This window comes from Peromyscus eremicus, chromosome 17 (assembly GCF_949786415.1).
Source record: "Peromyscus eremicus chromosome 17, PerEre_H2_v1, whole genome shotgun sequence".
In the NCBI taxonomy this organism is placed as follows: Eukaryota; Metazoa; Chordata; class Mammalia; order Rodentia; family Cricetidae; genus Peromyscus; species Peromyscus eremicus.
The window spans coordinates 60,018,330-60,034,833 of NC_081433.1; the positions used below are offsets into that span (position 1 = coordinate 60,018,330).

General features: G+C 37.4%; 1 protein-coding gene across 1 annotated transcript in view; it reads right to left on the bottom strand.

Annotated features, from left to right (window-relative positions):
• Positions 1 to 1,256: 1,256 nt before the first annotated feature.
• Positions 1,257 to 16,504, bottom strand: part of LOC131894702 (zinc finger protein 431-like) — a 43,719-nt gene continuing 28,471 nt past the window's right edge. Inside the window, exons 2-4 of the mRNA XM_059245009.1 lie at positions 5,688 to 5,814; positions 5,432 to 5,492; positions 1,257 to 4,248 (exon numbers count right to left, since the gene is read on the bottom strand). Coding sequence (XP_059100992.1) covers positions 3,036 to 4,248; positions 5,432 to 5,492; positions 5,688 to 5,814 — 1,401 coding nt within the window. The 3' untranslated portion in view covers positions 1,257 to 3,035. The remainder of the gene's footprint in view (positions 4,249 to 5,431; positions 5,493 to 5,687; positions 5,815 to 16,504) is intronic.

A 16,504-nucleotide genomic window follows, 5' to 3' on the forward strand; every position in this document is an offset into this window, starting at 1 on the left:
ACTATGTGGACCAAGCTGGCCTCAAACTCACAGGAATTGGCCTAACACAGCCTCCCAAGTGCTGAGATTACAGGCATACACCTCTAAGTCCAGCTCATATGTTTCTTAAATAATCTGTCATTGAATCAGAGAATGAAAAGTTAAAATAAGATTTAAAAAGAAACCATCATTACTTTGATGAAAAGTAATACTTCTTCAAATATGTTCTATAATAATTTAAACTGGCAAATCATTTCATATGTTCTCAATAATTGAGTTATTTTCTCTCTGCTTTGTTAATTTCATCCATTTAAAAATATTTGAACTGTATTTGTGTGTATACACCATGATGTATATGTAGCACTGAGAAAACAACTTACAGGTGTCTATTATCTATTTCCCCTATGTGAGTTTTAGTGGTGAAATCCAAGGAGTCATTTGGCAGCAAGTGACCTCTATGACACTTATTTAGGTTTAAAATTTATTTATAGGTATGCTGGTGTAGGAGTGTACATATGCCACAGCCCAAGTGTAGAAAAAAGAGAAAAATTTGTAGGAGTAATATGGGTCACCCAGAGCTAGAACTCAGGTCATCAGGTTTAGCAGCAACCAACTTTACTGGCTAAGGCAATTCCTTGGCATTCAATTGAGATTCTGAGAAAGTGTTATAAACAAATATTTAGTCCTCAGAATAAACAAATTTAAAAATATGAATGGTAGTATAAATTATTTTCATATGTAAAGGAGATTTACTTTTTCAAATTGTCCTGTGTTCCTCTATCCTTGTATGAAATTATGTTTACAATCTGAAAAGAAGACAACAGTTTATTGATGTAATATTTCTACTAATGTTATTTGAGCACCAGTGAGAAAACTCAGTGCAAAATCTCTGTGATATGCAAGGCTGGAAACCTGACCTTCATCACCATATAAAGAGGACCAAAAGTAGACCCCACAAAGCTGTCTTCTTGTCTCCACATATCTGTCATGGTCTACAAATTCATAATCACATTACACACATACATAAATGTTTGTTACAAAATAAATCTTAGCACCATTACATTATATGACATCTCTAGACAATTCCCTTAGAAGGAAGTACTTCAAGATGAATTGTGAAATGGTTAACTAATGAGGACAGGAAGAAGTATGGAATGTTAAATATATATATGTATATATATTATTTATGAGAGGCAGAATTATGTTATGAGATACACAGTTGATTGTTGATTATCTCACTTTATTACATCTCTACCAGATAAATAAAAATACTGCTCTGAATATACACGAGTTATTTAATGTTTCTTTTATTCTCTTCTATAAACATTTTAACTTTAACAATGTTAAATTGCATTGACAAAACAGCAAATATTGAGACTACATCACCTACTCTTGGACTTGTACTCAGAAGGTTAACACAAAAGGATCATGAGTTCAAATGTATTCCTGAATAATTACTGATATCCAAGGAACACTGAATAATGAACAACAAAATTTCAAGGGAATTTGTGATAATATGAAAAACAAAACCAGGAACAACAACCCACGACCATTTCACAGACATCCTTTCCTTGACAATATGTTCACATACTGCCTGATATTTAAATAAACAATGATTACTTACATGATGGGCATTCCATTCTATACATTGCAGCAGAAAACTACCTATCACTAAGTAAAAGCACAATAGAAGAACAACAAAAGCCACATGAGAAATATAAGGACCAAAACATAAATGTCACTAACCATACATATAACACACTTTAGTATCTACATCAAATGTTTCAAAATAGAAACCACAATGCATTGATCACCACTATCAGTCTTGATTAAACATGGTAAGTAATTTACTTCCTTCAAAGATATGATGAAAATGAAACAAGATTTTTTTTCTTGGACTTAAAAGACAACTGTGATGTCTAAAGTCTTTACCAAATCATTTACATGAATAGGGATTTTCTCTTGTATGAGTTCTTCCCTATTTCCTGACTTCAAAATGATGTAAATAGGCTGTAAAATATTTATAGGACTAGATATATGGCTGAGCAGTTAAGAAAAATTCATTTCCAGGACCAAGGTTTGGTATTTGACAACTTTCTGTAATTCCTGCTATAAGATGATCCAAGGGTCTAACCTTCTTGGGAAGCAGCATACACATGCACATACAAATACACACTGATATCATGCAATTAAAATGAAAACAAATCTTTAAACAAACAAGTTTTCACTTATGAAAGGTTATCTCTTGTAAGCATTAATTCCTGTAAGACAGGTGTTGAGGCATCTAAAGGCTTACTTGCAGATTTTTTCTTTATCATGAGTTGGTTCATATAACAGAAAGCAAGTGTGTAGTCTTGAAGTCAGAGAAACCAATCCTTCTCAGTTGGTGGTATCATTTAGGAAGATTTAGGAAATACTGCACTGCTGGAGGAAATATGTCACTGGGGGTAGTGCTCTGAGAATTTATATCCATGCATCATTTCCGTTTCCAGTCTGCTTCAGGCTGCAGATTAGGGATCTGAGTTCTTAGCCTCTTGCTTTAGCTGCCATGTCCGACACTTGTTGCCATGCCACTTTCATGGATATCCTGTACACCTCTGGAACCAAGGGCCAAATTAAACTCATTTATAAGTTGACATAGACATTATATTACAAAAACAGAAAAGGCACTAATACACATCCATAAAGTTTTACATCTGAATTAGTTATTTCATGTAATTGAAGAAGTATGAAATCTAAAAGGGTTGCCTTACTGTTTAAATTCAAAGGGCTTTTGTTCACATGAGTTTGTAGGTACAAACAAAACAAAGACAGATATAATGCTTGAACAGATTGTTGACACTGTCAATTTTTCTTCTCCAGAATAAATACTCTTGTGCAACTGAATGTAAGTGTTTTGGCTAACATCTTACCAAATACTTTATAATAAGGAGCTCTTCAGTATTAGTTTTTTAGGCACTCAAAGGCTACTGTAATATGCAAAGTTTTTAACAGATTGATTGCACACAAAGTTTTATTCATGTATAAAGTGCAAAACTTTACCACACTGACTACTTTTATAGAGTTTCTCTGCAGTATGATTTTTTCTCATGATTTCGAAGACTACTGATACATGCAAAGGTTTTATCACACTGATTGCATACATAGGGTTTCTCTCCAGTATGTGTTCTTTTATGCCTTTGAAGATGACTATGACATACAAAGGCTTTACCACACTGATTACATTCATAGGGTTTCTCTCCAGTATGTATTCTTTCATGACTTTGAAGATGACTATGACGTGCAAAGGCTTTACCACATTGATTACATTCATAGGGTTTCTCTCCAGTATGTGTTCTTTCATGCCTTTGAAGAGTACTAAGATGTGCAAAGGCATTACCACAGTGATTACATTCATAGGATTTCTCTCCAGTGTGTGTTTGTCTATGTATTCGAAGACTACTATGATATGCAAAGGCTTTACCACATTGATTACACTCATAGGGTTTTTCTCCAGTGTGTGTTCTTTTATGTATTTGAAGATGATTGTGATGATTAAAGGCTTTACCACACTGATTACATTCATAAGGTTTCTCTCCAGTATGTGTTCTTTTATGCACTTGAAGATGAGAATGATGTGTAAAGGCTTTACCACACTGATTGCATTCATAGGGTTTCTCTCCAGTATGTGTTCTTTTATGTATTCGGAGACTACTGTGGCAAGCAAAGGTTTTACCACACTGATTACATTCATAGGGTTTCTCTCCAGTATGTGTTCTTTTATGCATTTGAACACTACTGGGACGGGTAAATGTTTTACCACATTGATTACATTCATAGGGTTTCTCTCCAGTATGTGTTCTTTTATGGATTTCAAGATGACTAAGACGTGCAAAGGCTTTACCACATTGATTACATTCATAAGGTTTCTCTCCAGTATGTGTTCTGTTATGTATTTGTAGATTACTAAGACGTGCAAAGGCTTTACCACATTCATCACATTCATAGGGTTTCTCTCCAGTATGTATTCTTTTATGTACTCGGAGATTACTGTCACATGCAAAGGCTTTACCACACTGATAACATTCATAGGGTTTCTCTCCAGTGTGAGTTCTTTTATGGACTTGGAGACTACTCTTGTGTGCAAAGGCTTTACCACATTGATTACATTCACAGGGTTTCTCTCCAGTATGTGTTCTTCCATGCCTTGGAAGATGACTATGATATGCAAAAGCTTTAACACATTGACTATATTCAGAAGGTTTCTCTTGCGTATGACTTCTTTCATGCCTGCAAGGAAAGATAATTGGCACATGTAAAAGCTTTACCACATTCACTATCCTTTTGAATCTTTATATCTGAATGAGTCAATTTTACAATTAATTGTAAAATTACAATTGGTCTAATTGTAAAGAGGAAAGACCTTAAGCTTTTGTCACTGTATTTATACTCATGTTGTTCCCCTTCATTAAGGGTTTTTTTTTTTGTATCTTTGAAGATACCTGTATGATAAAAACCTTTATTACATGGTTCACACTTATAGAATCTTTTTCTTATATGAAAATTTTCACACACTTGAAGAGAACTGGAAGAACTCAGAAATTTACCATGATGATTGCATTCATAAATTTTCCTATATTGTGAGTCATACTATATTTGTTAAGTGAACTAGGACAAAGAGAAGTATTCACATGTTCCTAGTACTCATAGGGCTTTTAGCAATGTGAGTTTGTTAATGTATTAACAATGAAACTTGAAAGCCAATTACTTATGTACTTGAATAAAATTTAACAAGTTTACTCAATGTGGGGACTACTACATATCTTCTAATTGTTCTGAGAAAGAAGGAGGTTACATCTTTCCATATCCCTATGCTCATATGGCTTATATCCAGAGTGACAAATGATATATCTACTAAGGGAAGAATAACAAACAAAAGGTTTTCCCATCGAATTCACATACTTTTACTTTTTGCTTCTCATAGACATGTGGAATAGGGATTGAGGTTTCTCCACAATAACTGCCCCTTGACGTTTGACTCTAACTCCCTCTTTCACTAAACTTAGCAAAGTCACAAGTATAACAGCAACAGTAGCTTTACTATGGACTATTTGCTTATTAGAGGGTTTTGGACACTAATTTTCACCTCTTTAATGTGTATACATTTTGTAATATGAGCATTATGAAAATAAATGGATTGGCAGGTCTACAGCATAGTTCTAATGAGGATATGATTCAAATGGTGATATCTGTTAAGACATTGTTATTGTTTCCCTGTCTTCTTTCTTTAAAGAATGCCTTGAAAATGAAATTCACTTCATGATAACTGAAGTATACAGTTTTGTGAGAACTTAATATTCATCAATGCACATTAAGCTGTGCTTATTTAAACTGCTGCTTTTCTTTAAAACTTCCAGCACACATTACAATTTCTTCAGAGGCACATTTATATCAGCTTGCACATGAAAATTACCTTTCATGTCTTCTAGAACTTTGATAATGTTCTTCAATATTATGGTCTTCCCAACTGTATCCTAAAATAGATTACCAGAAAATATATGGTATATTATTGAAAATTGTGCAAAATTTAAGTTACTATCTTCAGTGAACCTTAGAACCATGCCTGATTTACTAACCTTGTTCTTCCTCAATCAAATTATGGAAGAGCATCAATAACCAAAGAACAGTTGTCCCTCTATTTGAAAACATGAAGGAAAATTCAGTCTTACCTATAATAGTGAGGTTCCTGTAGGTCTCCAGCATCACATCTTTGTAGAGATTCTTCTGGGAAGTATTCAGCAATGTCCACTCTTCCCGAGTGAAGTTGACATGCACATCTTCATAGGTCACTGCATTCTAAAATATCCCATACATATGTACAACAGAAAACATGGTACTGAAAGCATTGTAAATGTATACTTCTTTGACAATATAGACATAGACATATAATTCTGGTGCTATGCACACTTACTCCATCATACAGACATTATAATGTAGTCAACAAGTCACTTTAGAAGAAAACCAAATAGGAGGTTCACTTTTTATTGATTCCCCAGGGTCCAAGGGGGCTTTGCTATGTCCAGCATGGGATATCAGGGGGAAAAAAACTACATACACTATGTTCTTATGTCTGTTAACTTTATTCCTCTAAGACAAAATTACATCAATTCAGCTATAGTTCCACCAGGCATTCAAGGCAGGAATAACTCTAGACATAACAAGCTCTATATCCATCTACTTTACTTCTCTGGGATGAAATCCTGTCTCCATAACTGCAGTTCTGTCCAGCTCCCTAGCTCATAGTCCAGCTAACGACTAACTCCTATGCTTTCAGTCTCATCTTCGTTCTCTGTATCCTCTTTCTCCATCTCTGCTACTCTCTACTCCTGGGCATGTGGTTCCCTGCCTCCTCAGGAATATTGTTTTATCTTTCACCTTGATATGTAAAAACCTCTTTTGTTCTCAGTCAAAATGCTCTGGAGAATCACTAGGCCTCCTCAAGGTGAAGGGATGGTCTGAGCTTCATTAGCACAGGAAACAAAGCTATGTGCCTCTTGCCAGCTTGTCTCCTAAGCTCAGCAGGGCAGTTAGTAACTCAGTAGGTACAGCAGATCTGGGGAGCTGAATTGTTTACCATTTGGTCTGGACAAGCAAGGATTTCATAGCAGAAGACAGTTGGAATATTAAAGGCTGGGTAACATCAAATATTCATAATAAATGGGTTTGCCTTTTGACAGACCCTTGGCTGGTCAAAGTTCAACTTTAATACACAGCTGAATCTCTATGATATATTCTTACGGCCTGCAAGAACTTCTGTCATTTCTGAACTGTTTGAATGGGATATCACTTTGCAAGAAACATGCCTATTAACAAACATAGACAAATTAACAGATCAACAGGACAGAGTACACATCAGAAAAATTGTATGAACAATTACTAACAACAAAAAAGAAAAATAAGATTTGAAAGATGGGTGTATTGGCAAGTGCCTTTAATCCCAGCACTCAGAAGGCAGAGGGAGGTATATCTGCTTCAAAACTGAATGCCAGCCTATAGTATGCAGTCAGTTCCAGGACAGCCAAAAGTATATATTAAGACCCTGTCTCCTGTGCAAAAATCAATTAAACAAAAAAGATAGAAAGAACTCAGAGGTTTTCACTGAAGTTCCTACAAAGAGGTATGCATTCATTTCAGTTTTATATTAATCTTCCAGAAACCTGAAGTGTCTAGTTTAAAATGTAAAATCAATAAGATCCTACTATGTAGGTGGAGAATTTCTCTCCAGCTCCCACCAAGTCCCACCAGTCCCAGAGCCCACTTATAAAATAAACACACAGACTCTTACATTATTTAAACTGCTTGGCCATTAGCTCAGGCCTATCATTGTCTGTAGCTAGAATTTTCCTGCCTGGCCCACAGTCAGGGCAAATCTCTTTCATCTACCAGTCCCACAGCCTCTCAGACCCGACCAAGTAAACACAGAGACTTATGTTGCTTTCAAACTGTATGGCCGTGGCAGGCTTCTTGCTAACTGTTCTTATAGCTTAAATTAATCCATTTCCTTTAATCTATACCTTGCCACATGGCTCGTGGCTTACCGGCATCTTCACAAGCTGTTTCTCATCGTGGCGGCTGGCAGTGTCTCTCTGACTCAGCCTTCCACTTCCCAGCTTTATTCTCCTCCTTGCCCCGCCTATACTTCCTGCCTAGCCAACGGCCAATCAGTGTTTTATTGATTAATTAGCAACACATTTGCCATACATCCCACAGCACTTCCCCCCTTTTTTTTTTTCAAAAAGGAAGGTTTTAACCTTAACAAAATAAAATTACATATAATTTGGGAATTTGGGCGTAGCTTCTCTTACTGCTTCCTGCTGGAAGGGGGCGCTGTATCTTATGGGGAAACAAAGAAAATTTTAGAATTATGGAATAGTCCATGAGGCTGTATCGTCTGAGCCAGATGCCTTCAAACCATTCTGGATGTTGGATCATCTGGGCCATGGTGTCATTGGAGACCTTCAGGGGGTCTTGGCTGGTCAAACCTGATGTATCTTAATCTGGAACAATTCCATAGCCTTTGGCTTTCTGTGGGAACAAAAGCAGAGACTCCTTTCCAAAGCAACATATCCTTATATCCAAATTTTGAAGTCAAGGTACCTTTAAAATATACATTTTGGCATAACTCAACAGCTTTTACAATCAAATGTTTTTCTGCAGTTAAAAGTCCCAAAGACAACACAATCCAGATTCTCTGTGTAATATCCATTTTTACGTGGCTTATTTTTTATACTACCTTTACTGTCTCTTTAATGACTTTATTTTTTAAAACTATGTATTTGTTTCTATAACTCTATATATCACCTTTTTTGTCTCTTTCAAGCCTACGTATCTTTTACACACATTGTAAACTATTACATCTGAATCTGTCTTATTGTGAATCTCTTGCCTTAAACTGCAGCAGCTGTGGCTGCTGGCTCCGCCCACCTCAGCTTCCCAACATGGCTACGTTTACCGCCAGCTCTGGGAGCTATCATGGCTCTATGCTTTTATCCAAGCAGCGTGTAGCCCAAAAACCTCTTTTTTTGTTTTGTACCTGCAAAGGCTAAATCCACCATGTAGCTTAATGTGCCACTTGCAGAGGCCTGATTCCCGCCATACTGCAGGTTGAGCATGCATGCCAGGAACCCACCAGTAGCTGAAACCAGCAGCTGCCGCTCATTTGAGAGAGACAATTAGGAAGCTGTTTTTAGCTCCGTTTTAGAATCTTTTTTTTTTTTCAGTTTTTAGGTGGAAACTCTTGCCACCACGTTGGACGCCATTTGTAGCTAGAGTTTTCCTGCCTGGCCCACAGTCAGGGCAAATCTCTTTCATCTACCAGTCCCACAGCCTCTCAGACCCGACCAAGTAAACACAGAGACTTATGTTGCTTTCAAACTGTATGGCCGTGGCAGGCTTCTTGCTAACTGTTCTTATAGCTTAAATTAATCCATTTCCTTTAATCTATACCTTGCCACATGGCTCGTGGCTTACCGGCATCTTCACAAGCTGTTTCTCATCGTGGCGGCTGGCAGTGTCTCTCTGACTCAGCCTTCCACTTCCCAGCTTTATTCTCCTCCTTGCCCCGCCTATACTTCCTACCTAGCCAACGGCCAATCAGTGTTTTATTGATTAATTAGCAACACATTTGCCATACATCCCACAGCAATTGTCTAGCTCTTACTCTTATATTTAGCCCATTTCTATTAATCTATACTTTGCCACGCGGCTCGTGGTTTATCAGTACCTTACATCTTCCTTGTTCTGGCGGTGGCTCCCACAGTCTCTCCCTTCCCTTCCTGTTTCCTCAATTCTCCTCTCTGTTAGTCCTGCCTATACTTCCTGTCTGGCTATTGGCCAATCAGTGTTTATTTATACAGAGCGATATCCACAGCACTTCCCCTTTTCTTCTGTTTCAAAAAGGAAGGTTTTAACTTTAACATAGTAAAATTACATATAACAAAACAGTTATTGAGCAAGAATTACAGTTACAATATTAAAGAAGATATCTTATCTATCTTATAATTGTGAGTTTAAGGTTTTATATCTAACTTATCTTTTATCATAACTAAGGAAAACTGTAACTATCTAGCTTCAACTACATCAAAGACCTCAGAAGGATATATTACCTGAGAAACAGGAGGATGCAAGCAACTTTCAGGAGTCTTGCAGGGTAGACAGAGACAGCTGGCAGCCTGGACAGTCACCTCATGTTCCTTTGTAAAGTTGGGGCATCTGTCTTCAGCCCACAGGACCAGAGTGTCTTGGTCATTTTTCTCAGTGTCGTGTAGAACGTCTGGCAGTTTTCTCTGCGAAGCAGGAACCTTAAAAACCATTTTGTCAAGCAAAGTTCAGTGGTCACCTTTCTATGGGTCCTGTATGTCCAGTTGATCAAGCAGTGCAGGCCAGAACAGTTTCTTGTCCAAATGGCTATTTTTGCCAAGGTGAAGATAAACTCCATATGGAGTGTCTTTGATGCCCATCCTCCTCTGAAGTAAATCCAGTGTTGTCAGGAGCAGACATGTCTCATTGTCCAGAAAGTCTAAATTTTTAAAAATATTTTAAATGCCATATTCTGTAGGTCTTTGAAGTATTTGAAGATTACTTATCTATCTGAAATATATCTATGTATACCTAGAAGACTTAACTAACATGGCTATAAGTATGATTATCATAGATGACTAATTATTAATCTATTTAATTATCCATTCTAATCTAAATGAGTTACATAAACATAATACCTCAAACGAGAATAGAAATATATATATATATATATATATATATATATATACAGTATAACAAAATTAAGTTTAAACTTGTATCAACAAACTAAAATCTATACCAATATAAAACATTTTAAAAATAAACTAAAATCTATACCAAATGTAAAACATTTTAAACAAGTTGTTGTTCTTTAATAGTAGGTTCATTAATCTACCCTTTTATCCTATTATATCTATATCCTATATATCTATATAATATCCCCTTTTCTTTAGAAAGAAATTGAATTTATAATCAACCTGTTTTAAATAAAAATATTGGTTTTTCTCTGTCCCACACCAGAGGGCTTTTTTGATATGGGACAAAAGAATCTTTTAACCTTTTATTTTAGGAATATGTTTGGGTTTAGAGAAGAAGTGAGCCAATTCCATCTCCAAAGCCAGCATGATATATTTGGGAATTTGGGCATAGCTTCTCTTACTACTTCCTACTGGAGGGGGACGCTATATCTTATGGGGACACAAAGAAAATTTTAAAATTATGGAGTAGTCCGTAAGGGTGTATTGTCTGAGCCAGTTGCCTTGAAACAGTTCTGGATGTTGGATCATCTGGAACATGGAGTCATCAGAGACCTTTCAGGTGGTCTTGGCTGGTCAATTCTGATGTATCTTAATCTGGAACAAATCCATAGCCTCTGGCCTTCTGTGGAAACAAAAGAAGAGCCTCCTTTCCAAAGCAACATATCCTTACATCCAAATTTTGAAGTTAAAGTACCTTTAAAGTATACATTTTGGCATAACTCAACAGCTTTTACAATCAAATGTTTTTCTTTAGTTACAAATATCAAAGACAACATAATCCAGATTCTTTGTGTGATAGCCATCTTTACGTGGCTTATTACTTTTACTGTTTCTTTAAAGCCTTTATTTTTAAAAACTATTTGTTTATATAACTGTATATATTCCTTTTTCTCTCTCTTTCAAGCCTACATACATTTTTACATACATTGTAAACTATTCCATCTGAATCAGTCTTATTGTGAACCTATTGCTTTAAACTGCAGCATACTAAGACTGAAATGGCACTGTGGCTGCTGGCTCTGCCCATTTCAGCTTCCCAACATGGCAGTGGTACGTTTTCCACTAGCTCTGGGAGCCATCAACTCTCAGAGATAGTGGGTCTATGCTTCTATCAAAGCAGCATGTAGCCCAGAAACCTCTTTTTGTTTTGTACTAGCAAAGGCTAAATCCACTATGCAGCTTAATGTGCCACTTGCAGAGGCCTCATTCCCACCATACTGCAGGTCCAGCGCGCACACCAGGAACTCGCCATAGTAGGTAGTAGCTCAAACACGCAGGCTGCCGCTAACTTGAAGGAGACAACTAGGAACTGTTTTTAGCTCCGTTTTAGTATCTTTTTACTCAGGTTTTAGGTGGAAACTCTTGCTCCACGTTGGGCGCCATTTGTAGCTGGAGAATTTCTCTCCAGCTCCCACCAAGTCCCACCAGTCCCAGAGCCCACTTATAAAATAAACACACAGACTCTTACATTATTTAAACTGCTTAGCCATTAGCTCAGGCCTATCATTGTCTAGCTCTTACTCTTATATTTAGCCCATTTCTATTAATCTATACTTTGCCATGTGGCTCGTGGTTTATCGGTACCTTACATCTTCCTTGTCCTGGCGGTGACTCCCACAGTCTCTCCTTTCCCTTCCTGTTTCCTCAATTCTCCTCTCTGTTAGTCCCACCTATACTTCCTGTCTGGCTATTGGCCAATCAGTGTTTATACAGAGCGATATCCACAGCAGTACTAAAAGGCACTCCACGTTGAAACAGTTACAAATGGACAGATGAAAACATCAGCCGTATAAATGTTGATCATAAATAATCAAGACAGGGCAGGAGAAATGGCTCGGTACTAAAGAACTCTTCCTGGTCTTGCGTATAGGTGGGCTCAATTGCCAGTACTTACATGGGGGATCACAACTATTCATTATTCCAAGTTTAGGGTTTCTGATACTGGCTTTTTACCACTGTGAAGATCAGGTACCCATGTGGTGCACATCCATGCATACAGGTAAAAGACTCATGTTCATTCAAATGAATTCAAAATAAGCACAGTAGGTAAAAAGAATGTCACACACCTGGAATCCAGTGGCTCAGATGGCGCAGACAGTATTAATGTCATGAATACTGCCATCCTGGGAAAGAGAATGATACCCTCTGCCAAGTTTAAAAATTCAAGATGTGGGTGAAGCTCAACACAATAGCATATCCTTGACATGTATACAAACCTACATTCCAGGCCCATCACTCAATAATATAAAAACAAAACAAACCAGTAATCTTGTCCCAACTTTAATCCCAGAACTTGGGAGCCAGAGGCAGGGGGATCTCTGAGTTTGGGGTTAACCGGGTGTACAGAGCTACTCTCAGGACAACCAGGGCTACAAGTCAAATCTTGTCTTCAAAAACAAATAAACAAATTAAACAGCAGGCTAGCAAACTGGCCTAGCACTGAATAGAAATTGCTTCTACTGTATCTTATGTGATTTAGAAATAGAGTCTATAATGGTGATGAAGGTATGACAGCACAAGAAGGAAGCTGGCTTATTAGTCTCAACCACAACACAGTAGACACAAAGAACAGCAAATGGGCTGAGGCTATAGACACTAATACCCATCCCCAATGAGGAATTTCATCCAGAAAGGCTGCTCTACTAAAGGTTTCACAAGCAACCCATAGAAAGCCACCAAGGAGAGACACATGATCAAATATCATCCTATCTGGGAGGTTTTTCATTTCATCAAATACATTCTGACCAAGGTAACTACAGGCTCATGATCATCCATAAAAAAATGCATTTAGTCATTTCAATGCTCCTCATAGTCTGCCACAGCCTTTACATTGTTCAAATGTCCAAAATCTCTTCTGACACTCAAGACAATCTCTTGATTATGACATCTAGTAAAATTAAAAAACAAGTTACATATCTCCAACATACACAGAGAATGGGGAGTGCAGAATACCTATTTTTTTTTTCCAAAAGAAATGAATGGGGATATACTGAGGAAAGATTAGACAAAGGCAAGACTGAAGCAGAGCAGGACAAACATCAAATCCTGTAGCTCTGTCTCAGACACCCTGGGGCTTCAGTTTCAAAAGGCTTAGATGTAGCTAGAATTTTCCTGCCTGGCCCACAGTCAGGACAAATCTCTCTCACCCACCAGTCCCACAGCCGCTCAGACCCAACCAAGTGAACACACAGAGACTTATATTGCTTACAAACTGTATGGCCATGATAGGCTTCTTGCTAACTGTTCTTATATCTTAAATTAACCCATTTCTATTAATCTATAAGTTGCCATGTAGCTTGTGGTTTATCAGTATCTTAACATCTGCTTGTCATGGCGGCAGCTCACAGCGTCTCCCCGCCTCAGCCTTCCTGTTCCCAGAATTCTCTTCTCTGCTTGTCCCATCTATACTTCCTGCCTGGCTACTGGTCAATCAGTGTTTTATTTATTAACCAATAAGAGCAACACATTTAACGTACAGAACACCCCACAGCACTTCCCCTTTTCTTTTTTTTAAAGGAAGGTTTTAACTTTCACATAGTAAAATTACAGATAACAAAACAATTATCAAGCAGAATTACAGTTACAATATGTAGTCTATTTATAATAACTAGTCTATTTGTATTTGGCAAAATTAAAGAAGATAACCTATCTATCTTATATTTGTGAGTCTAAGGTATCATATTTAACTTATCTTTTATCATAACTAAGGAAAATTATAACTAGTCTTCAACTTCATCAAAGACCTCAGAAAGATATTACCTGAGAAATGGGAGAAGTATGCAAGCAACTTTCGAGAGTCTTGTGAGAATAGACAGAGACAGCTGGCAGCCTGGACAGTCATCCAAAGTTCTTTTGTAAAGTTGGGGCATCTGTCTTCAGCCCACAGGACCAGAGTCTCTCAGTCATTTCTCTCTGTGTCCTACAGAATGTCTGGCAGTTTCCTCTGTAAAGCAGGAATCTGAAGGACCATTTCACCAAGCAAAGTTCAGTGGTCACCTTCCCGTGGGTCCTGTATGTCCAGTTGATCAAGCAGTCCAGGCAAGAACAGTTTCTTGTCCAAATGGCTATTTTTGCCAAGGTGAAGATAAACTCCATATGGAGTGTCTTTGATGCCCATCCTCCTCTCTGAAGTAAATCTGGTGCTGCCAGGAGCAGACATGTCTCACTGTCCAGAAAGTCTAAATTTTTAAAAATATTTTAAATGCCATATTCTGTAGGTCTTTGAAGTATTTGAAGATTACCTATTTATCTGAAATATATCTATGTATACCTAGAAAACTAACATCACTACAAGTTTGACTATCATAGAGGACTAATTATTAATCTGTATTTCTTAATTATCCATTACAAACTGAGTTACATAAACATAATACCTCAAACGAGAGTAGAAGTATATATACAGTATAACAAAATTAACTTCAAACTTGTATCAATAAACTAAAATCCATAGCAATGTAAAACATTTTAAACAAGTTGCTCTTTAAAAGTAGGTTCATTAATCTACCCTTTCATCCTATTATATCTATATCATATCCCCTTTTCTTCTTTAGAAAAAGATTGCATTTATAATCAACCTGTTTTAAATAAAAATATTGGTTTTTCTCTGTCTCACACCAGAGAGCTCTTCTGATTTGGGACACAAGAATCTCTTAATCTTTTCTTTTAGCAATATGCCTGGGTTTAGAGAAGGAATGAGCCAATTTCATCTCCAAAGCCAGCATGGTATATTTGGGAATTTGGATGTAGCTTCTCTTACTACTTCCTGCTGGAGGGGGATGCTGTATCTTATGGAGACACAAAGAAAAATTTAAAATTATGTAGTAGTCCATAAGGGTGTATTGTCTGAGCCAGTTGCCTTGAAACCGTTCTGGATGTTGGATCATCTGGGTCATGGTGTCATCAGAGACCTTTCAAGGGGTCTTGACTGGTCAAACCTGATGTATCTTAATCTGGAACAAATCCATAGCCTCTTGCTTTCTGTGGAAACAAAAGAAGAGCCTCCTTTCCAAAGCAACAAAGTCAAGATATCTTTAAAATATACATACTGGCTTAACTCAACAGCTTTTACAATCAATTTTTTTTTCTGAAGTTAAAAATCCCAAAGACAACACAATCCAGACTCTATGTGTAATATCCATCTTTATGTGGCCTATTTTTATACTACCTTTACTGTCTCTTTAAAGACTTTATTTTTTTAAAAACTATCTATTTGTTTATATAACTGTATATATTCCTTTTTCCATCTCTTCCAAGCCTACGTACATTTATACACACATTGTAAAGTATTTAAAGTCTTGTTCCATCTGAATCTGTCTTATTGTGAATCTACTGCTTTAAACTGCAGCATTTTAAGACTGAAAAGGCCACTGTGGCTGCTTCCCAATATGGCGGTGGTACAGTTTACTACCAGCTCTAGGAGCCATCGTGGGTCTATGCTTTTGTCCAAGCAGCATGTAGCCCAGAAATCTCTTTTTTTTTTTTTTTTTTAAATACTAGCAAAGGCTAAATCCATCACACACCAGCGTAATGTGCCACTTGTAGACGCCTCATTCCCACCATACTGTAGGTCAAGCACAAATGCCAGGAACCCGCCAGTAGCTCGGAAACTGTTTTTACCTCTGTTTTAGAATCTTTTTTTCTTAGGTTTTAGGTGGAAACTCTTGCCAAGCCGTTGAGTGCCATTTGTAGCTAGAGTTTTCCTGCCTGGCTCACAGTCAGGACAAATCTCTCTTACCCACCAGTCCCACAGCCGCTCAGACCCAACCAAGTGAACACACAGAGACTTATATTGCTTACAAACTGTATGGCCATGACAGGCTTCTTGCTAACTGTTCTTATATCTTAAATTAACCCATTTCTATTAATCTATAAGTTGCCATGTGGCTGTGGCTTACCAGTATCTTAACATCTGCTTGTCATGGCGGCAGCTCACAGCATCTCCCGCCTCAGCCTTCCTGTTCCCAGAATTCTCTTCTCTGCTTGTCCCACCTATACTTCCTGCCTGGCTACTGGCCAATCAGTGTTTTATTTATTAACCAATCAGAGCAACACATTTAACATACAGAACATCCTACAGCACTAAATAGCCCTATTCCTGCAACTTCTCATACATCTCTCTCTTTGGTTACATCTACTTCATATGTGCACCTGTGGGGCGTTTACCCAACCACCCCCACAGTTCCCCAGAGTTTTCTTGAGTGCGAGCAGCA